Source organism: Eretmochelys imbricata, chromosome 2, assembly GCF_965152235.1.
Source record: "Eretmochelys imbricata isolate rEreImb1 chromosome 2, rEreImb1.hap1, whole genome shotgun sequence".
Classification (NCBI taxonomy): Eukaryota; Metazoa; Chordata; order Testudines; family Cheloniidae; genus Eretmochelys; species Eretmochelys imbricata.
The window spans coordinates 79,446,616-79,469,609 of NC_135573.1; the positions used below are offsets into that span (position 1 = coordinate 79,446,616).

Genomic DNA, 22,994 nt, shown 5'->3' on the forward strand with positions numbered 1-22,994 from the left:
TTTAAAGGAAATTGTATTAGTAAGCAGTTTAGACAATGGGAATTGTAATCGTGCACAAACACAATACAAATGCCAAATTAAATGTCTTGTCTGATCAATAATTTCCATTAACAATTTCTGGCTATGAACATTTTTTCCCCTCAACCCCTTTGCCCTTCATTGTTCAGTTCCTTATTCATACTAACCCAGACAAGTAATGTATTTCTTGGGTTGGTCACTCTGTCATCAAATCTACATCCTCATCTCTCCCATGGCATGCACTGCCTTTTTGCCTTTTTGCCTTTTAATTCTGAACAATTTATTAAAATAGTCTTGTGTTCTGTCCACTGGACGGTGTTGCTTCATGTTATGCTTGAGGGTTGTACCTATTAAGATTATAAACAGTTTCTTGTGGTGTGTAGCACAATTGGAACCCATCCTGATTTAAGTTCTCTAGGCACCACCATGTCATATTGTCCTCTTTCAGAGTGGCCTTAAAACTGTAGCTAACTAGACATGTCCAATGAGATGTGCCAAATAGTAAGCTAAGGGTGAAGGAAATTTTTAACTTGTTCTATTTAGCAACTAAATTTTGAGAGATGGGCATTCTTTCTTCAGGAACAACAGATGCAGGTGGCTTGAAAGGAAGAATGCTCTAGAATTTAACAGGATCGCAAAAGTTTTGTAGGAAAGCATCTTTATTTCATGGAATTTTAAGGTAAAAACTATTTATGAATGATAGCTTTGTTGGTTATAGCTTACATCTGGAAACCACTTTCATTCCTCTTGTGACTTACCCAGACTGTGGAGTGACCACAGTTTTTAATCTACCATCCTTGCAATGGTCTGTTATGCTGTACCTTTTTTTTTTTACCAATTTGTACACCTTGCACAATCAGTTATGCTGAATGAGGTCCCAGTCTAACTACATTATTTAACCCTGCAAATATGTTCATTTTCTCCTGAGAACCCTGAGGCAGGATATACAGTACGATATGTACAACTGAAAAACTATTTCAGACTCCATGGAGCTGCAGTATGCTAAATTGTAACAGGAATGTGTGTTGGACAAAAAAAAAAAAATACTAGAAAGAGAGGTAATATAGTACATTGCATACACCTCACAGAATTTGTTTTTGGTTTTAATCACCTTTTCTAGTTAATTTTTAAAGCGCTTACTTAATGTGCTTTTCTTCACTCCTGTCATGGCTATTACTTATCACATTTATTTCCGGTTTGTGTCATTTTTGCATTTTCCTTTCGCTGTCACTTCTCCAGCTATTTTCCCGTAGCCTTTTTTATTTTGAATACTTTTAACCCAATCTTATTATGCAGATCAGTAGCATCTTGGAGTGGTGGTTGTGCCACACCACATTTATAGTAGATGCCAGGGTTTTGTGTAGCGTGTATATCTAGTATCTTGTCTGGACTTGTCTTCGTTCTGCCCCAAGCAGGTCCTCAAGAAATTCTAGTTCTTAAAGATTGATATTCTGCAAATGTTAAGGTGTATTTTATGAGCAAAAATTAGCCAGACTTTTTACTCCATCCCCTTCCCTCTTATCTATATTTGACCCAAGTTCACTTTTGTGTATGAAAGAGAAAATTAGTTGTTTAACTATATTATGGTTTATAGATGCCTTGTGTTTGAATTTATTGGCAACAGTGGCCACTATATTATTTCAGATAGACAAGTATCTACCTCATGCTGCCTTTATAGTTTGAGTCTTTAAGAGCAATATAAAAATTATAAATATTTTAAACACAAAAGAACCTCATTAATCTGACGGCTACCCCTCTGATCATTAATCTGAATACCCCATAATTCTTGCACTCAGCTGTTTTCTCTCCCTGCTTCTCAAAGACTTAATATCATAGTGCTGTACTAAGAATGTATTACCTCTTACAACTAAATGACTTGCCAAACGAACAAAGCATGTTTTTTTGATTTCTCACTATTTTGCTTATTTTTTAAATGAAAAATTCAATAATTAGCAGTTCTCAGCATGTATTAATAGGATACCACTGAATATGTATCCTTCCTGTAGGTAAGAAGTGAAATGGTCTCAAAACAAATCTAGATTGAGTTTCTGTTTGAATCCCAGAGCCTTGAAAATAGCCTGCCTTACTGGCTTCTGCAAAGCACTTCACCCTGCCCCACCCTATTGCATGCACAGATTGCACTACACCTATTCCTCCTCTGTGACTAAAAGTTTGTTTCATCAGCATCTGTTTCTGTTCTACTTTTGGAGCTTGCTTTGGATTGGGAAGCTGCTCAGAACAGCAGTCTATTTGAGGCACATAGGGGCACTTGTCACTATAGTATAATTTTTAATGGAAAATGTCTTTCTCAAAGGCTGTCGGTACCCATTGTTTTACAGTACATGAACAGTTGGCTAGTCCAGGTGTTTCCTCTTTTGTTTTCATGATATGTGGATTGGAAATTCAAGAGAAGCCTTTGCAGAATGGAAGAGCTGAGGGTTTGTATTTGTCTGTCCTAACTGCATAGCAATGGGTGGGATTTGGAAAGAAACCCAAATCCTGTGTGCTTTTTAATTTTAAAAAGTGTGTATTGTTTTTATCCTTTCTGACTCCTTTAAAACTATTAGTATTTGTTAATGACTTTACCAGCTCTTAAATAAGCGAATATTCCTATCTTTATATATAATAGTTTTATAATTAATAGTATTCGGAAACAGACTTTTTTATTCAACACTAATGGTTCTGTGTTTTGTTTTGTTTGTTTGTGTTGTTTTGTGGGTTTTATATTTATTCAACTTAACAATATTTAAGTTTAAAAGTTGAATTGATATTTAAAAAAAAAAACTAATACCAGTCTCTGATGCAATAAATTAAAGTTGCAGGCTGAAAATGAGATTTAGTGATAGGTGGCTATTCGCTGCTCAGTGGGCATCTGTGTCTTTGGGGCAGCCGGGCAGCCTTAAGGAAATTCCTGACTCATGTCTGTCTCTTTACAGGACAGTCGGCCAAATATGTCAAGACCTCTGATCACTAGATCCCCTGCATCTCCGCTGAACAATCAAGGCATCCCCACTCCAGCACAGCTCACAAAATCCAACGCACCAGTTCATATTGATGTGGGTGGGCACATGTACACCAGCAGCTTGGCCACGCTTACTAAATACCCTGACTCCAGGTAAGGGTAAAGATTGCATTGCATGTATTTTGCCATTCATTGATTCAGATTTATGCTTAGACGTTATGGGACTCTATTCTCAAAATGTTACATTTCACTCCTTTGCTTTAAAATGAGCTTGGTGTTTCTGAGTAGGTGGAAGGTTGATCTTTCTTCCTCTCTTACCGTACACCTTAGACTAAAGACACACATATTGGCAAATCCCTTTTGTTTATGACCTAAAATAAAGTTGGCACCAAGGCAGATGTTCTTAACCCTTGCATAAAGTCTATTACTATGCACTGATTTTCTCTGACTTCATATATGAAAAATCTAATGACATGGTTACAAATTTACATACAATTTAAAACAACATTTTTAGCACCAGTTACTTTCCCACACTGTTGACCTGTAATCCCAGACAACACTGTTTTAAAATACAGTTAAGATTGTAACATGTCTAATAGCACTCACTTAAAACCTTATTAGATCATTTGTATTTTTAAAACAATTGCAATTATCTGTGGAATCCTAAATCTGCTCTTATATCCCCAATTATACGCGAATGGCTTGGGGATCCCCATAGATCATGAATATTAAATAATGCTAGGAAATTTTTACATCCACAGACCAATTGTGTGATGTCAATGGAGTAAAGTTCCATCGTAGAGCTGGGGGGGTGTCTATTCTCTTTTATTTAAAAAAAAAAAAAGAAGCACTGAACATACTCTTGATAAGCTTTACATGGGCAAGATTTTAATTCCTCACTCTAATAGATAAAGACATAAAAAGTCTCACTCCAAAGTTGGAAAAAAGGAGCTACGCACAAAAGTAATGTTCAAAATTAAAGCTGGCCAAGATATGGGAATTCCTTTCCACAAAAAATTTCAGTTTTTGCAACATTTTTGTCCTGAACTGGCATGAAACATCAAAAACATAAATTTTGTCACAGGAAGAGATTTCAAGAAAAAAATCAGCCTTGGTAGAACCAAAAACCTCTGGCTGCTCAGTTCACGTGAGCCACAAGCTCCAGGAGCTGGAGAGTCAGAGAAAAGGAAAATTCTGCAGTAAAAGTTTTGCAAAGAGGGCATTTTTTGTTAGTAAATCATTCAGACTAAATTTTTTTTTTACCAGTTCTGTACAGAACATCACAGCTGGGCTATTCAAGCATCCTCTTGTATAGTATTTCTTGCTGGTGGCACCATATCCCTCCTGTTTAAATCACAGATATAATTTAGGCATTTTACAAGTGCTGTAAATGTACATTCACTGCACAAGTCAGTGTACTGCTTCTGCTTTGAGTTTCCTCCACATTGCAAATTACCATATTTCCTGATTACAGTCCTGTCACATGACTGCTCTAAGTGTCACACTTCACACCTACTGTTCATCTAGTTCAATAACAATAATAGAACCCTTGGAACAATTATGCCGTTAAACCATTTAGCAGTTTAAGCTCTTTGCTTTTATCTGTTTTTTGGTTAAAAAAATTTACAGGTTATGTAGCTGTACTTTCCTTTTTTTTAATAGCACATACAGTCCATTTTAAAGCATAGGGTTCTGTTCTGAGCATACACATCACTGCAATGACACGTCTTCTTTTTTTTTATTCTTCCCTCTGCTAATGCAATATAGCTTATAGTTTTAGTAAGGGTGACAATAGTATTATAATACTAAAGGCATGTGGAGAGAGAGAAGAGAATGCTTATGGAAAGAAAGAAAAACAGAAAATAAAAAGTTTATCCTACCTGATAGGGCATTTATTTTCAGAACAAGGAGCACTGCCTCGTGTGTGTGTGTGTGTGTGTGTGTGTATCAGAAGGGGGAGACCAAGGCATCATGAAGGGACAAAAGAAATACAAGAGATGTGATTCATCCAAGAACTGAAAATTTTTCTCCTGGTCCAGGAACAGTGTATGGAAAAAATTTAACCCTGAAAGCATTTGTAGTGGTCTGCAAAACTGGTTCTAGCCTTGTTGGGAACCTCTCTTAGGGAAGTGGAGAACAACCATATGAAGTGGAGTTCGGGCAATTCAGCATGTCTCAGGATCAGGCTATTGATACAGTCATGGAAGCTTTAAAGAAATATTTCTACTCCTCTTGTTTTCCTCTTCTAGGAAATTTGAGAAACCATTTCTGCTAATATATGCAGCTACTGTTTCCAAGTTAGAGGCAATATGCTGGTCCAGCACATTTAAGTGACCAAAATAAAACATCATATGGGTGGGACGGAATTTCAGCTTAATCTTTTCTCCTCTCAGTTCAATGTGCCATGTAACACTTTATGAAAGTGGAAATGGCAGCTGCCTATGTTAGAATCAAGAATTTAATAAATTTAAAATGTAATAGCAAAAGTACTGACTTTAAAGAAAACAAAACAAAACCCACAACCACTAGGTAACAGCTGTCTTGTTTCATGTCATTGTGATAACCTCTTTTGTTTCAAGTCTGCACTGTTTGTTTGTTTGTTTTGTTTTAGTAGTCCGTGTCTCTTGAACCAGTAGATGAGTGAGTTACACAGATTAACTACTTGATAGTGGGGATTCACAGCCACTTCTAGAAAGTTTTAAAACACAATTTTTAGTATTGGCAGCCTCAAAAGAGCAATTACTAAACCAGTTTAGAAGTCAAGTCAAGGGCTGTGAGGTGATAAGATGGTAATCATGATGTGACTTTTATTTTATTTTTATTTAAGGTCAGATATCTCACAGTCTTCCAGCACACTCATTTATTTTTATATTTATTGAAGAGTTGGGAATATAAACTTTCCAGTGATACACTATATTAAATTTTAGCTCCAGTAGTTGACAAGAACCTGACATGCAACCTTACATATATAACTGGTCCCTTGAATTAGCAGGTTTTTGTGGCAAAATTCCAGAACTTGAATCAGTGTTACTGTTGATTTCTACTTTGACTAAGGTGGAAAACAGAAAGAAGGCATGATTCCTGTAAAAATGTGGACCTTATATTAAATGCCCTCTGTTGTTTATCATTGGAGGCACAAGGTCACAGTTTCACATCTCCACAAAACAAACCATGAAACTGACATGGTTCAGCTGAGATCTTGTCTGAGTGATTGTCCACCTGGATTCCACTCTGGGTGTATATGCGCACAAGATCGGATTTTTTTTGGCCAGTAGTGCTTATGGCCATGCTTGCACCTATAGTACCCTCATACATCCTTCTCCCCCAGCCCCTCCACCTAAGGGCATAAAGCCCAACTTTCCTTTGGTTCCTTCTTTTTGCCGAAAGCTGTGAGATGGAACCCGTACAGCATCCATCCTTTCTTTGCACACTGGTTAGTCCTGCTTAGTTGGCTAGAATCCTAACTAGTTACTTTATTTAATTAGTTGAATAGTTAATAGCCTATTGACTAAATACTTATTAATAGCTTTGTAAATAAGCTTCAGTTAGGATAGATCCTACTTTCGCTCTATAGACATGTGCTAGCAACAAGGCAGAAGGTAAATCTCCAAGATTCAGAACCTGTCCTTTATGATATGCTTCTATGCCTGATGGCAACTGATGCTCCCAGTACCTACTCTGCCTAGGCGAGAGACGCCTCCAGTAGCAATGTTGGCATGTCATTCTTCTCAAAACGCACTCAGAGCCAGGGAAGCTCACGTGAAGTTGTTCCTTCTTAACAGCTCAATGCAAGCTTCCTTGAACACCGAGAGGAAGGCTACAGCCAGGCCTCACTCATATAATCAGTCTCCCTTAAGGTACATCTACATTGCAAACAAAATCAAAAACACAGCAATGGGTCTCAAAGCCTGGGTCAACTGAGTCAGGCTCATGGGGTTTGTGCTACAAGACAAAAGATAGCAGTGTAGATGTTCCTGCTTAGCCTGGAGCCTGGGCTCTGAAACCCGACAACGGAGGGTGAGCCTCAGATCCTGGGCTTCAGCCCAAGTGGAAACACCCTACCTACACTGCTATTTTTAGCCCCATAGCATGAGCCTACTCAGCTGACCCGAGCTCTGAGACTTGCTGCCACAACTTGGTTTTGTTTTTTTGCACATACCCTTATTGCTCCAGAGAGCTGAGATTCCAGTCCGAGTAGCCCCATCTCCTCAAAGGCCCCATTCATCTACTATCTTGGTATTTCTATCCTCTGAAAGGGGCAGAAAGGAGCATTGCTCAAGGGATGAGCCAAGGCACAGGTCACTATCTCTGGCACCTAGCAAATTGAGACATGAGAGTCATCAGACACAATTTGTCTCAGGTGCCATCTTCTAAGGGCTAAAAGCCTGCAAAGGCACCAAACAGTGTCTCTGTACCAACTGCTAGGAGTGCACATACAATGAATTAAATTGGTGGAGTGTGTTTCTCTTGATACAGGTCCCAGCGCAGAGTGCATTGGTACCAGGAGCGTTGACAAAGAGTGCTTCAATACTTGGAGCTTTGGAACAATGTCTTGTGGTAGTTAGTATCTCAGCACCAGCTATCTTGGTATCTAAACCATACATAGCACAGAGTGACTTACTGTGAGCCCAGTATCTGTCATCTCTCCTTGAGAGATTGAGCGTGGTGGTATCAAAACCACTAGGTCTTATGATAAAAAATGAATAAATAAAGTAAAAAATCATCTGTATGTCAGGTTAAAGAGGCATCCTATCTCCAGTAGTGACTTCTCCTCCATACAGGCACAAGATCCTCTCAATGTAGTGGCCCCTCTCAGGGAGGAAGAATACACCTTTTCTCCTTCTTCTCTAGGCATAGTAGGGACTAGTCTCCCACCCCTTCCTGGGTAGCCCAGTGAGAGTTTCAGGAAAAGACATTGCGCTCATAGCCCTCTTTCTACCCTCCAGGTGTCCCTCACTTCAGTATTCATATCCTTACCATCTGAAGCCCTATTGGATGCCTATGGCATAGCAGTACTCCTGAGAACCTGTACTATCCACTGTCTCCAAGACTAAAGCACCCTCCCCAAAGAGAGTTTTAACTATGTCACAAAAGCAGCTGGTACAGCCTCAGATACTGGACAGAAAGGAGGAGGAAAGTGAGGAAAATTATCAGCTGCAAAGAGAAGGAAAAACTATCCCTGCTGTAATCTCCTCCTCCCCAGATGAGGCAGTGACCACGTCTGCCTCAGTGAATGAATTCAAGGTGTTCCAGGATCTCATAATGCACATGGGAGAGACCCCCAGGTATGCCCCTGGAGGTAGTTAAGGAGAAATGACCTAAAACTCTTGGAGATTCTACATGCTTCTACACCATGCCCATAAATGAATGACTCTTGACGCCATTGAAAAACACATGACCCGCACCATCATCCATTCCAGCCATTCTGAAATGAGCTGACAGGAGGTACCAGGTTCTTTGCCAGGGATTGAAATAGTGTTACTCACATTCAGCACTTTGTCTTGTAGTGGCTGCTATTCAGGAGAGGTCAAAACAACAGGGACCTCAGAAACCCACACCAAGAGAGAAGGGCCTGAAGAAATTGGAACTCTTTTTGAATGGAAGGCGTATTCATCAGCTGGATCCAGCTACAGGTGGTGAATCACCACTCTTCTCTTCAGATGTGACTGTTTAAATTGGGATACGTTGTCTGTTTATAGACAAGCTTCCAAACACCAGGAAGAGATCAGAGATCAGCTGACTGCCTGCACTGTCTTGCAGGTAATGCTGGATGTGTCTGACAGGGCTCCAATTATTATGGTCACGACAGTAACAATGAGGTGGTTGTTATGGCTTCAGACTTGGGAGTTCCCCAGGGAGATCCACGCAATTGATCTCCCTCTTCCCCCATTTGAGGGTAACAAACTTTAACTCTGAAAAGGATCAGGTCCTTTATTCCTTAAGGCTCAAGGGCGACTCTACACTCTTTGGGGCTGTAATGTTTCATCCTCAAGGAAGAAGCAAACATGTCTGAAGGATAACTGCAGGCAGTGCACCTTTGCCCAATATTATCAGCTAGAGAGGAGCGTAGAGCCACCGAGGAAGACACAGATTCCACCATATGTGGCCCTCTTCTGCCCCACAGTCTAGGGCTCCTAGCAGCAGCAGATTAGATGCTAATGTTGAGAGCCTAATAGACTCACCCCAGGATTTTTCCCCATTCTAACTGCTTACATTTTGGCAACTGCTTCTTATTCTGGGGGAGGTTGGACTGGGATTGCTTCAGGCTGAGGGGTCCTGGAGATTGTAGACAAGGGGTATTCCAGCCAGTTCCAGTCCCTTCTCATCCCTTTCCTCCTGTCCCCTTTTAGGAACCTTTCTTACAAGAATGTTAAAACAAAAAGTGGACTCCCTATACAGCTGGGAGCAGTGGAGTAGGTGCCCTTAGATTTCAGGGCAGGGATTTCTAGTCCCATTGCTTTCTGATCCTAAAGAAGAAAGGGAATCGGTGGTCCATCCCGGACCTTCAGTGTCTCAACCGCTTTATCCGACATTTCAAGTTCAGGGGTGACTCCAGCCTCCACAATTTTCTTGTTAGATCCTCTAGACTGGTTTATGGCTCTCAACCTACAAGATACCTGTTTCCTTACATCAATCTGTCTAGCCCTCAGGAAATACCTCAGATGTCTGTTAGAAACTTTATGCTACCAGTATAGGATCCCTGCCTTTTGGTTTTTCCACCACAAGGATATCCACCAAGTACTTGGAGGTCATGGCAGCTCATCCAAGACTACAAGGAATCCAGGTCTATCAGTACCTTGACAGTTTACTAACCTGAGGAAAATCACCCCAACAGGTGAACAACTTTATTCAGGTAACCCTACAATTCTTTGCTTTGCTGAGCCTCCAAGTCAACAGAGAAAAAAAAAAACTGTATTGACTCCAGCTCAGAGTATAGACTTCCTAGGAATAGGTTTAAACTCCAGATCAGCAAGTGCTTACCTTCCACAGGAAAAATGTCAGACAATAGTAAACTCCATCAACGAGTTTCAAGCTTACCCAGAAACACTGATGAGAGCACGCCTCTGACTTCTGGGACATATGGGCTCGTGCACCTGTGCATCGCAATTTGGCAGATTTCACCAAGCTCCGTACAGAAGTGGTTGAAATGAGTGTATCTACCCAACAGACATTGCACAGACACGATGGTCACAGACCCACAAGAAGTCCTCTCATTTGTCTGGTGGAAAGATCCTCTTCCAGTGTGCAACAGAGTACTCTTCTCTGCACCTGTACCTACCAAGACTCTTGTGATGGATGTTTCTATTCAGGCATCGGGGACGCATCTAGATGATTTTCAAATCAAGGCCTATGGTCCCCTCAGGAAGTTTGCCTCCCATAAATATCCTGTATCTCTAGCCATTTACCAATCTCTAGGTATTCACAATACAAGTGCTGATAGTCAGCACGACTGCTAGCATTATTCCCATAGGCAAGAGCGAGAGGGTGAAAAGGCTCTATCAGGAGGCATGTGGCGTGGGAATTGGTGCATTCATGTCCAAATCACACTGGTGGCTCTCTGTATCTTCCCAGCCTTCAGAGCACCCTGGGTAGATCAAGTACACAGGCAGTTCTTGGACAACGATAAGTGGGCTGTCAAAGATGCAATCCTACAAAACATTTTTCATAAGTTAGGCCTTCCAGAAATAGACCTGTTTGCCATAGACCAGAACAAGAAGCGTGAGGCATTGTGTTCTGGGGGAGGCAAGCCCAGGAACCCTGCTGGATACCTTTCTCACACGCGGGACACTGGGATTGGTACCTACCTTTCTGCCAATCTCCAGGATACAAAGGTTTCTGAGGAAACTGAGGCAAGTTAAAGGACTGATTGATAATCCCAGCATGGGACAAGAAGTTCAGATTTCAGATATTCAGATCTGATGATGAATCTTTCAACACAGTCCTCCATTGCATCAGTCTCTTAGAACAACTGTCAGATCCTACACCTCGACCCAATTTCCTTATATCTGACAGCCTGGAAGTTGGCTGGTTGACATCCATTGAAGAAGTTCTTCAGCTGAGGTTCAAAAACATTCTGCTCCAAAACAGGATACTGTCAGGCTTACAAAGTTAAATGGAAGAGGTTTTCTATCCGAGCATCTTAGCACCAGCTGTCTCCCTGGACATCACCAATTTCAGTACTATTGGACTATTTCCTAGCTATGGAACTAATGAAGCACAAACTGTTTCAGAAGGGTTCAGCTAGCAGCAATATCTGCACGCTGCCATCTTATCCAAGGCAATGCAGTATTTTTTCATCCTACAGTGGCAATATTCCTTAAGGGCCTTATTCATGTTTTTCCCCAATTCAGGAGACCCCTTCCTCTTGGGATCTCAATATAATATCAGAATGTCCCTATTTCTGAAATCTCTAGTTCAGCTATGTGAAGCTCAGTTTACACACTTACCAGCACTACTGTTTGGCAGAAGCTTCCAAATCAGGTATCCATTTCATAGGATTGTCCTGCATTCATTATTTAAATAGGGCTCCTATTACTCACCTCCAGGCAGATGAATAACTGCTTGTTAGACACCAAGGGTAGAATCCGTGTGAGCAGTTACTTTGAAGAAGAATGGTTGCTCGCTTTACAATATCTGTGTTTCGTTGAGATATGCTGTCCACATGGTTTCCATTAACCACCCTCCTTCCCCGCTACTCTGGATTCCTCCTGCTCTGAAGTTCTGTATTGGTGAAGGAACTGAGGAAGGGTTGGGCCTGCTACATCCTTTATGCCTTCAGATGGAGGAGACATGAGAACATCTATGGAGCAGGTGCAGTCCCAGCAGACACTGCTGACCAAAAGAATCCAATCTTGTGTACATGGAGCGCATGCATACCAAGAGTAGAGTCTGTTTGGGCAACGCATCTCTAACCCCAGTTGCTATAGGGTAGGTAACCTCTCTCTGAGATAAAGATGAGATATTGCTAGCTAATGGCAATCTTTATTTTGAAAGAGATGCCAGCAAAGAGAGGGAAAACTTAATTTAGTTTATGTTAAACTACTGTTTTCAGTCAACATCCAATTTCATTTTCCTGCAATGTGAATGTGGATTTTATTTTATTAATCTTGGTCAGCATTCACCTCTTTAGTTGAATTTCAGAATTAACCTCAACAGCAGTCTATATCTACTTGTTTTTATTTGTGAAACTTTTTGGTGACCCTTTGCGGAGTGGGAACATTCATGTGTCTAGCCTGTAGGCTGTTTTAAATCACAATAACAATCTAATAGCTAAGGACTTGAGGAGTCATCTTACATTTAGTGATGGGCAAACCACAAGTGTTCTGAAAAGATCAAATTTTCTCATGAGATTTCCAGTGTTGTTGGACTTCAGCAGGTCATGTAATATCATGGCAATGGTCTAGGTTATAGTTTTTCAATATTTTCTACTATGGATGAAAGATGAAGGCAGAAAACTGAAACTTTTGAACTTTCTATGTTTTTGATTTCATTCCAAATTTTTAGCAAAGTTTCAGGTTTGCTCATCTAGTTATTTAGCTTTTATTTTACATGGCCCCTGGCTGGCTCTTCAGCTTAGAAGGGAGCATGACTTAAAGGTTAGAAGCTGGAGAAGAATCAGATCTGGTTTATTTGTTGTCTGTCACTGACCTGCTCTGTGACCTGAGACACGTTACGAAACTATGGAGTCCTTCCATTTCTCTTATGTCAGATAATGAAAATCTCACCTTTTGTAAAGTGCATTGAGATCATGATTAAAAGAAAGCAGCGTGTTAGTGCAAATATTTAGAAGCCAGTAATTGAGACGAGCAATTGATGATTTTTGTCAAACTTGTGGAGTGCAAACATGTAGCTTAAACAAAACTATATGCTTTTTTAACCAATAGGATTATAATGTGCAAAACATATCTTCCTCTTTGTCATTTTGAATCTAAAATACTTTCAACCTCCTATACACCTGGTATTGTCAGTAATACATAGTTATAAAAGGGAGGCATCAGAATGCTGAATTATGATGATTATACTAAATACTTTAATCCTTCATAGTTCAAAGCTTCTGCAGTATTTTCCCACAGCAACAAACTGTAAATTCCTACTGCACAGTATAACTTTATGAACCCATTTGAATGAACCAAATAAGACTTTTTACCCTACTGCCCAACAAAATACTCAAAACAAGGGAGAGTTGGATCTGTGGCCCTTTTAACTCAGAGAAAGGAAATGTGATGAAGGTTCACTAGGAACTGGACTGATGATTTCACATAAGACACTGAAGAGTCATCCGATAACTGCTAAGTAGTAGTTTCTGATTCAAGCTAGATTTGAACCAGTGATCTCAAGGTTAAATACTTTGTATTGCACCACTACGCCCCTATGCTATTCAGTCTCTGTATTCATGAAATTCTGTATGTTTGTCCTAGCATATGATCTTACTCCCACATAACTGGTTTATGTTATATTGGTCTTTTCTAAATTGCAGCGTAGTTGGTAAGCAAATTGGCATACGTTACATATATAATTGCAGATCTAAACACACTCTGCTTCCACCTTTTGGAGTCAACACCACCAGCCACCCATGGGGTGTGTTTGGAGCTTCAGGCTATACATGCCAAGTTCTGGAATGTGTCTTTCTGGCAGTAATCCGCTTTCCTGCTGCCTTAGCATCCATTTACGTTTCCTATTTCATGGGACTCCTTTTGCAGAACTCTTTTAAAGAGAGGGTAAGTGGGGTGGGAAGATTGCTCAGGGACTGATGGTAACCACACTTACCAGCGCAAGTAATGCATAGGTACTAGCCAATGGAATATGTTGTCTGTTCCTGTAGCATGTAGCAGTCAAGCTTGGCTCTACTGTTTTGGCTATTTTCTTAAATGAGGTAGAGTCTTAGCTTCATACTCACTTATCCCTAGTTTCTACCCTGTCCTTCACCCCAGTGTCCAACTCTGAGGTTTCCTTCCCTTGTCCCTCTCCAGCTGCTATGTCTGCCCCCTAGGCTCCATCCCTTGCTGCCATGTGTCATCCTCCCCCTCTTCTATGGGTCTCTCTCTCACTCTTTTCTGGCATCTCTGTAGTTTACATTCATGCTGTTATCCTCCATCCTGGAAAAAAATCTTTTTCCTGATCCTCACCAGCTGCCTATTTCTGCTGTCCAGGTTTACTTCAGCTTGTGTCTTGATCCCTTTCTCATCTGGATTTTTACTTCTCTGTTCCAAAAACCACCCTTATGGAGGTTACTAGTGACTCCTTCCTAGCAGAATCAAAGAATCATGTCTGTTCATGTTGTACTTCATCGGTTAGCTGCCTACAATATTATTAGTTGTTCTTCCTCTCTCCCCAACTGCCGGGCTTATTCAGCTGTGTGCTCCTAGGTCTTCTGCTTGACCTCTCCTTCAGGGCCATTTCTGGTGACAACTTGTTTTTCCCCCCTCCTTTTTTCCCTGGCATCATTCAGTGGTCCAACCCTGGTCATCTCTTCTCCACGTACCCTCTTCTCCATAATTTCAGCTACATCCCTCTTGCTGATGGCTTCCATATCTACCTCTCTTCATGTCACCAGTTTCCATCCCAGTCTCGCCACATATCTCTATCGGTTGCTGACACTTCTTCTTACTGGAAGTCGCACGACTATCTCAAATTCAATTGGCCAAACTTATCAGGTACAAACATACCTTAAACACAAGATATTAATTCAGCCCAGTTTATCTAAACTGCATTTCTCATCTCTTTCTCTGCTCCCTCTTCCATCTCCATTTTGACAGCTCTACTATTCTCATCTCCCAGTGACCTTTTTCACTCTGTCCTTCTCCCTGCATACCCAGAAAATGTTCTCTTTCTTTGTAACATCAACATGATCCACTTCTTTCCTTGCCCATCCATACTGATAAAACCAGCAGTGACCATTTCTTTTTGTAACGACTGTGACCACTGCCTCTCTGACCTCCCCATTACTGTTAATTTATCATAGTGGGCACTGTGTGCTAGCTGTTTTCTAAGCCCTCAAGGTCTCTGTTCCCAGGAACTCAAAATCTAAGAAACTTGTGTTGCTGTAAGGTAGTTCTCTTCAATGAAGCCTGTCCAGTATACTACTGCAAAATTCATCTTTCTCTCCTGCAACTCTGACCACATTGATCCCTGCCTCAAGAAGCCTATAAAGTTTTTTCATTTGTTGCATCAAATTCAGCCTATTGCCTCTCCTTGAAGGCCATACATCGTATCATCTTTTGCTTGTTTAATCTCATTATTATTTATTTATTTATGTATTTATTATCTGGATTACTGTAATACCTGGGAGCGCTAATCATGGACCAGGACCTCATTGTGCTAGGTACTGTACAAACAGAACAAAAAGACAAAGAGCTTACAGTATAAGTATAAGACGAGGCATCAGATGGGTACAGACAGAGTAGTAGAAATAAGCGATGAGACAGTATTGGTCAGCATGGGTCTCAGCACACCAGCAACCCAACCACTATCAAGTTATTTGTAGACATGGCAAAGGAGAGTTTTGAGGAAGGGTTTGAAGGAGGATAATGAATTAGGTTTGCAGATGTTTACAGGGAGCTCCTCCCAAGAGCAAGGTGCATCATGGGAGAAAGCCCAAAGGTGCCTGTTTGAAAATCTAACAAGTGGGTTATGGAACATACCATAATGGTGCTGATTCTCATTTTTGATAGGCCCGTGATACTGAATGAGAGGCGATAGGTAGGGTGGAGATATGCTGTGAATGGCCTTGAAAGTGAAGACAGTGCTTTGATACGATAGAGGAGAGGAATCCAGTGGATGGATGCAAAGAGGGGGTGACATGGTCAAAGCGATGGGCTAGAATATTATCTTTACAACCGCATTCTGAATGGATATGTGCAAGACTGCATTTGTTGATGCCAGAGAAAAGGATGTTACTGTGATCAAGATGTGAGGTGATGAGAGACTGGATGAGAGTTTTAGCTGTGGAAATGGATTAGAAAGTATTGATTTTTTAAAGATATTACACAGAAAGAATCAGCAAGATGCAGACATAATCAGGATGTGAGGACCTAGAGAGAGCTCTGAGTCGATGATGATGCCCAGATTACGCGTCTGAGTCACAGGCAGGAGGGTGGTTGTGTCCATGATTGAGAAAGGAGGTAACGAGGAGGGTTGGGGGTTTGGTGCTCTGTTTTAGCTATCTTGAGCTGACATGAGATAGCGGTCTGAGATTTTAGTTTGTACAGCAGACAGATCTGGAGTAGAGAGGTAGATCTGTGAGTTGTCAGCATAGACATGGCATCTGAATTTGTGTTTTGCCGATGAGATTACCTGGAAATAAGGCATAGAAGCAGAAGAGAGAGGGACCAAGAACCCATACACAAAGTTGGAGGGGGAATGAAGAGAATGTTCCGAAGGACTTGCTGAAGATTGATTAGGGAGGCAGGAGAGGACCATGTCATGGAAAACAATAGAGGACAAGACTTCAAGATGAGCTTTCTTCTCTGCTCTCATTTTTCCTTCTTCTCCTTCTTGATCCATGTATTCTTCATTGTCTGCTCTCCCTGGCATTCCATTTTACTCCACCTCCTCTCTGCTTTGTGCCTTCTTTCATGCTGTTTCCTGCCCTTTAACAGCTTCCCATCTCTTGTACACTGAGCGCCGTCAGTGGCCTCCTTAAAACCCCCACTTGGGAAAGCCCGCTTGTTCCAAAAACGCTTCCTGTGCTGATCTCCTCACCAGTTTTGTCCAGCACATCCTTGCTTTGTACTTTAGTTTGGTTTTGTTCATTGTAAGCTGCCTTTGAGCAGTGACCTGACAGAAGCTTGTTTTGTAAAGTGCCATGTACGCTTTCTACATTAACAATCCTGCTGGTTCAAAAGATTTCAACCTTTTGAATCATCGACGCTATTTCTTACAGAAACTAGGTAGTCAAAGTTGAAAGAGATTACTTCAAACTACAGTCTGTGGATCACCTGAGGTCCAGAGAGCTCTTCCAGGTCATTTTAAGAGCCAAGCAGTGAGTAGGTTGGGAAGGAAGGTGGACTGTTTTATAGCCAGTTTTCTTTTCTTTTTTTTTTTTTTTTTTTTGCTAAATAGCCCATAGTATGGGGTAACAAACCTGGAAACTCACTGCTTTAAAGATCTTCCATCTAAGTACTTACCTGAGCTAACCCTGCTTAGCTTATACTGTCCCTGAAGAAGATGCTAGAATGGCTGCTATTATCTATTTTTTTTTATAGTGAAAGGATAGGATTTTTTGAATATCTAAACAGTTAAGCATAATGGTATTAAATGTGACAGAACATATTTTATTGGTCCATTAATATATAAAGGCACTTAGTTGCACACCCACCTTAGGTGTGTATTTACTAGATCACAATGGAGCTTGTTAGTGTGTTAGTTACAGTGCAAGTCAAAATGCAATACATTATTGCTCTTGAAATGACCTATGAAAATGCCATTGCTTTTCATTAAAACATTATTTATTCTCAAGTAGTCCATATTCATATGGACTGGAAGTTCTTCTCTGTTGAGAATTGTCAGATAGGAAGCTACAACGTGTTAAACACACACAAACTGAAATTAGTGATTAAGGGACCGATTCTGCACTGTGTGGAGTGCCCTCAGCTCCCATGAACATCAAGGGAGATTGTGGGCACTCAGCATCCCACAAGCCCTGGTCCCCAAACTCTTTGCATTGTTTGCCTCAGAATAGGCTTATGGACACTTTATTGTAACACAGAATGCTAGAACATACAGAGAATTTCCCATAAAAGTGTCACTTCCGAACATACAATGGACTACATACTCCCCAAATCCCTGAAGTGTTTACTATACCGTCATCTTAAAAATGTGTGTGAATAGATTTGTTGTATTGAATTGAAAATATTTTTCTGCCAGACAATGAACTTGTTTTTCTGGGCTGCCTGAATATAATTTTGCTACGACTTCAGTGGACTGGAGCATTGTCACAAGATAATAGTTTCCTGCTGCTACATCAGTGCCAAATGCTAGCTTGCTTAGTAACTCCACTGTTGTTCATCTTCTTTAGCAGTGGTGATTATTTGCATTTCTGTGCAACTTCTCTTATCGTGTTTCCCATATACATAGTATAATGTATAGCTCTATGCAAAAGCTAACCACAAATTCTAAACCAGAGGTTCTCAAACTGTGGTCCGTGAGCTCCATTCAGGTGGTTCGTGGATAGTTCCCTCTAAGGTGCGCGCCTGGGCGGCCACACACAAGACAATGAAGGGCCTAATTAGTGGAGCCGCGCAGGCGTGGCTCCACTAATTAGGTGCCTGGACCCTGGAGAAGATGCCCATGTAAGGTGAGGTGGTGGCCTTGGGGGGAATAAGAGGTAGGTGGGAGGGGGCAGTGGGGTGAGAAGAAGGGGTGGGAGGAATTTGGGACGTGCAGGGCTGCAGCAGCCAGAGAAAGAGGCCACTTTCCCCAGCTCCAGAGCTGCGGCTGCCTAGAAGAGACGGCCTTCCTTCCCAGCCACAGCTCGGGGGCTGCCGCGGCAGGGGAGAGAGGGAGAGACATCCCCCCACCCCCTTCCCAGCCCAGCTCGGGGGCTGCTAAGGCAGGGGAGACCTCCCTGCTTCCCAGACCCACTCGGGGGCTGCCGCGGCAGGGGAGAGAGGGCATATCCATTGTATTAGAAGGGTAAACTACTGATATTAAAATGTAGCACCCCCTCTCCACCTGCTTACCTTCTTTAATGCCAATCTGCTTGCACGTTTTGATGGACAGTTCTGGGTTCTTCTGGATCCTGCCACCCACTCAGCAGGGTGTATCTTCTTTATTTTTTCCTATGAATTTATTTGGTGATACCTCCACTCACCTCGCTCCTTCCTGGCAGGGTCACCAGGGCAGCTTGGGAGGAAAATTCTAAGCACAGGGTAATCCCCACTTACTTGCCAGATAGTTGGAGACTTCCAAGAAATAACACAAACACATACAATATATTCAACACAATAATTATATTAAACAGGAGACAAATATAACGGGGTAAAACACTATTTTTAAGTTCACTGGTGCCCACGCTGCTAATACCTGTGACTTTCCCCAGTCACGTGACTTGATGTAGCAAATGTAAAGTTAGTGTCCCGTTGGTACGCGTACTTTGTTGGGGCCCTTGATGACCTATGACCACAAAATTCTTCTCTGCAGTGGGTTAGCAGTGTGGCTGACTAGGTTCAGTACAGCCCAAAGGACTCACAAGTGGGAGAAGGTGGTAAATCCCTCCACAGGTTTAATATGAAGCAGGTTATAAAATCCCCAAACCTTTACTCCCTGGCTTGGGGACACAGTTCAAGGAGTAGGGGGTCCCCAAAACAAATTCCCTAACTGACTGACTAAAAGATAGTGCACTCACAAACTCCATGAATGATCCTCAGGTTCAGAGAAGACTCTGGACTCCTCAGTCAGTGCAGAGGGGCTGATCTCTGCTGGCGGGGATCCTCTTCAGGCAGGAATCAGGCTGCTTTGGTCCCAGGATTTCCCCTCACCACAGAGGGGTGCAGGGCTCAAGGTGCAGATTACATAACTGTACTAAAATCCAAACTGTAGCCTCCTAGCCCAGCGTCTAGACACATGCACAGCAGGGAGCAGCCCTGAACTAGCAGACAGAGCGGAGCTGACCATGTGGTAACGGGTCTCACCTAGGGAGCTGGAGGGCAAACTCGGCCTAGCTGGGGAAGTTTAACAGCAAAACTCTACAAACCAAACGGGGAATCATTAGTGGAGAAGGAAAAGCCCAGATGAGGGATCTTGCTTTCAAGTCCCTAGAGGCCAGTTCTCAGGGGGAACCCTGTATGTAGGCCTGGGTCTCACCAGCTCCCAACACAGCCAGCCCTGCCCTAGCCCTTGCCCTGGCTGGCTCAAAAATGGCTTCTCCCCTTTCCTGAACTCCCTGGCAGGGGCATCTCACTCCCTATTGGTTGCAGGGCAGACTCTGAGTTTGTCTTGGCTCTGCCTCCTGACCAGGCACAGTGTGCCTCTCCTTGAACTGCCAGCAGACAGAGCCCCAGGAATCTAGGTAATCTCTTTGGGGGTTACAAAATATGAGTTGTGTACTTTTATTTGTAGAACAAAAAAAGTAAAGGTTTTTTTTTTTGGGGGGTGGGGGGGTGTTATAAAGCGCTTTTATCCAAAGCGCTTTACAATAGTCAGCTAACAGTACAAACAACATTTGGAAAGATCATTAAGTGGTCCACCGAGACCCTCAGCAATTTCAAGTGGTCTGCGAAAAAAAAAGGTTTGAGAACCATTGTTCTAAACAGTACCAAATACTGAGAGCTGAGAAGCTCTCCATGCTGGAGAGCTACTCGGCTAAAAGGTAGGTTTAAGCTTGTCTCAACTTGTTTGGGATTCAAGCTGAATGAGATCCAAAACTGCTGCTCAGGCTCATTAGGCTTTCCTAGGCCCCTTCTACCCATCTGAAAATTGATTTCTTTTAAACACTTTGGGAGATCCTGCGGGCCTTTACAGCTTACATAAAAAATGAAAACCCTTCCTGTCTTGGAGCAGTGTGAGCAGTCAATACAAAAGAGAAAAATGATCTTTTAAGCATATCCCATTGAATTCATTATCTTGAGGGCCCCATGTGCGATACTTCATCAAAACATCATCCTCTTGACGATACATTGCAGAAGGAATTAGGTGGTGGTCTAGGGTGAAATTCAGAGAAAATAGTGCAATATGCTTAAATGTAGTTTCACAGTGAGTAGGGAAAAAGAGCAGGGAATGGAAAGCTGATACTGTGTTCTCTTCTTGTAATTAACCCTGTTACATTTTACATGTTTGAAATGTAAAGCAGTTGTTTTAGAAGTGTTACAAGCATTTCTTTTCAGTATGAAAAATATAGTTAAGTATTTATAACCACACGTATGTTGCGTTGGATCAGAACACCTTGTTTGCTTTCCTTCGTATTTTTATCATATGCATCCTTACAAGAATAAGTTGGTAAAGATAGATAAAAGATAAAGCAGAGGAAGAAAAAAGGAAACTGACTGTCACTGCATTTTTAGCTCTTGCTGACAAAGGTTTATGGGGTTAGATACAGGATCATAATTTAGGCCTCTCCGATGCATTTCCTGGTTGTTGTTAGCATGCCACAACCTAAACAATAAGGAACATTTTTGAAAACTCTTCTGTTCTAAAAATGTCTATCCTGGGTTTTTTCTTCTTCTTTTTTTTATCAGATATTGGCATGAAAAGATCTTAGTTTTTCTTTTCTTTTTTTTTTTTGTGGGGGGGTTGGGTTTGTTTTTTGTTTTTTTTTTTTGCTTCCTACACAGTAATACACACCGGGGTGCATTGTTGGTCATGATGATCCCAAAGGCAGAATGTTGTCAACAAACTTATTCAGTTATTACCAAATAACACATACCCTCAAGAGTCTGACTAGTTAAGTGTTTTCTAGTCTCTTAGACATGAATGATAGAGCCTTTCAAATATTCAGCCTCTCTTCTTACTTGAGGTTTCCAAATGATATTGGAGATACCCTACTGACGTCTGTTAGTCTCTAAGGTGCCACAGGACTCTTTGCTGCTTTTACAGATCCAGACTAACACGGCTACCCCTCTGATACTTGACTTATGACATGGAATTTTAGGCTATCTCTGCAGTGACACGATTCAGAATCCTAATTCGCCACGGGTGGGGAGGGGGTGTGTGAGAAGACATGGTGATGGTAACTCCTGAGTAGAGCCTAGGCAAAATTTTTTGACAAGTAGTTTATTTGCCAAGAAATACTGTATGGTGTCTCCCCCTAAGTGGTAATACTTTCCTTATACGTTTCAGTCCAGTCATGAGGGCCCTGGGAGATCTAAGTTAAATTCTCCCCTCCACCTGATGTGGAGAAGGGATTTGAACTTGGGTCTCCCATATTACAGGAGAGCACCCTATTGACCTGGCTATGGGATATTTTGATGTGGGTCTCATGTTGAAGATGTTCCACTTATATAAATAAATTTTCATTGACGCAGAGACTTAGGTGTCCCACATCCTACATGAGTGTCTTAACCACCCAGCTTATAGAGTCATTTTCACAGTTTCCTTGGCCCGGTGACTTCATTGTCATGCATAGTGCCAATTAATAATCTTGCTGCTCAGAGATTTTTTTTTTTCCCCCAAAAGATATTTTTTATTGGTACTGTGAAACTGTATTTCTGCTGAGGAAAGCTCCGAGGCAGGTATTAGACCTATTCAGTGGTGAGAAGGATGCAAAATTAGAGAAGTGAAGATGACTCTCGTCACAGGAGCTGGTAAATTGGAGGAGGGGTAAAGTAGCAGAGATGCCTGTTTACACCCTTTCCAAACTCCCCCCCCACCCCAGCACCCAGGAAGTGGAAGGGAATGGAAAGAGTGCTGCTCTTTCCAGCAGCCAAAGAGATGAATACAGAGAGTTTCAAATTTATCAGACACCTACTGACGAAGGTGATATGAAAGGAGGAGTAGTGCAGGTATAAACCTGATAAGAATCGCCATATTCTTCCAAATCCCAGTAGCTGGTCTTCTCCCAAAGGTGGGCCTTGGGCAGAGCTCCTCTTTCATACAAACTTCTAGCTAATAGGTTTAGTCATCCGGCTACTAGCTGGCTGGCTAATAGCAACAAAACTGTAATCACTTTTTGACTTTCTCTTTGGATTAATGGAATAGCTTTCCATAACTGAATGGCTGCTGCTTTCTAAGAGCTGAAGAGGCCTGGGTTCAGGTAAATGTTTACATTTTTACTTTAAAAATAGAAACAAAAGCCTAAATCAGGTATGTTTCACGTGCCTCTCTTCTGTTTACTTAAAGTGAAAGTTAAAAGGGACGTTATTGAAAGCTGCTGCTGCCTGGTTGGCACCATTACAAGGCAAAAAGCATTGGATTGAAAATAGAACAGCTGGCCTGACTGCTGCCTCAGTGGCACTATCCCAACTGAGTCATTTTAGTTTTATTTCTTCTAAAAATCTAAGCTCAATCAGAGGTAATTCATCCTTCCCTCTGTGTACTACTTAAACACTGAAAGTGTGACAGATATAAGGGATTTGGGAAC

General features: G+C 41.6%; 1 protein-coding gene and 1 long non-coding RNA gene across 5 annotated transcripts in view; one reads left to right on the plus strand and one right to left on the minus strand.

Annotated features, from left to right (window-relative positions):
• KCTD1 (potassium channel tetramerization domain containing 1) overlaps positions 1-22,994 on the plus strand; it is a 137,414-nt gene that overhangs the window by 84,759 nt on the left and 29,661 nt on the right. For all 4 annotated transcript variants that reach the window (XM_077809041.1, XM_077809042.1, XM_077809039.1 and 1 more), the window contains one exon: positions 2,955-3,133. In XM_077809041.1, coding sequence (XP_077665167.1) covers positions 2,955-3,133 — 179 coding nt within the window. The remainder of the gene's footprint in view (positions 1-2,954; positions 3,134-22,994) is intronic.
• The window catches only part of LOC144260418 (uncharacterized), a 61,962-nt gene that overhangs the window by 26,684 nt on the left and 12,284 nt on the right, over positions 1-22,994 (minus strand). Inside the window, exon 3 of the long non-coding RNA XR_013345018.1 lies at positions 4,244-4,324. This is a non-coding gene — a long non-coding RNA (uncharacterized LOC144260418). The remainder of the gene's footprint in view (positions 1-4,243; positions 4,325-22,994) is intronic.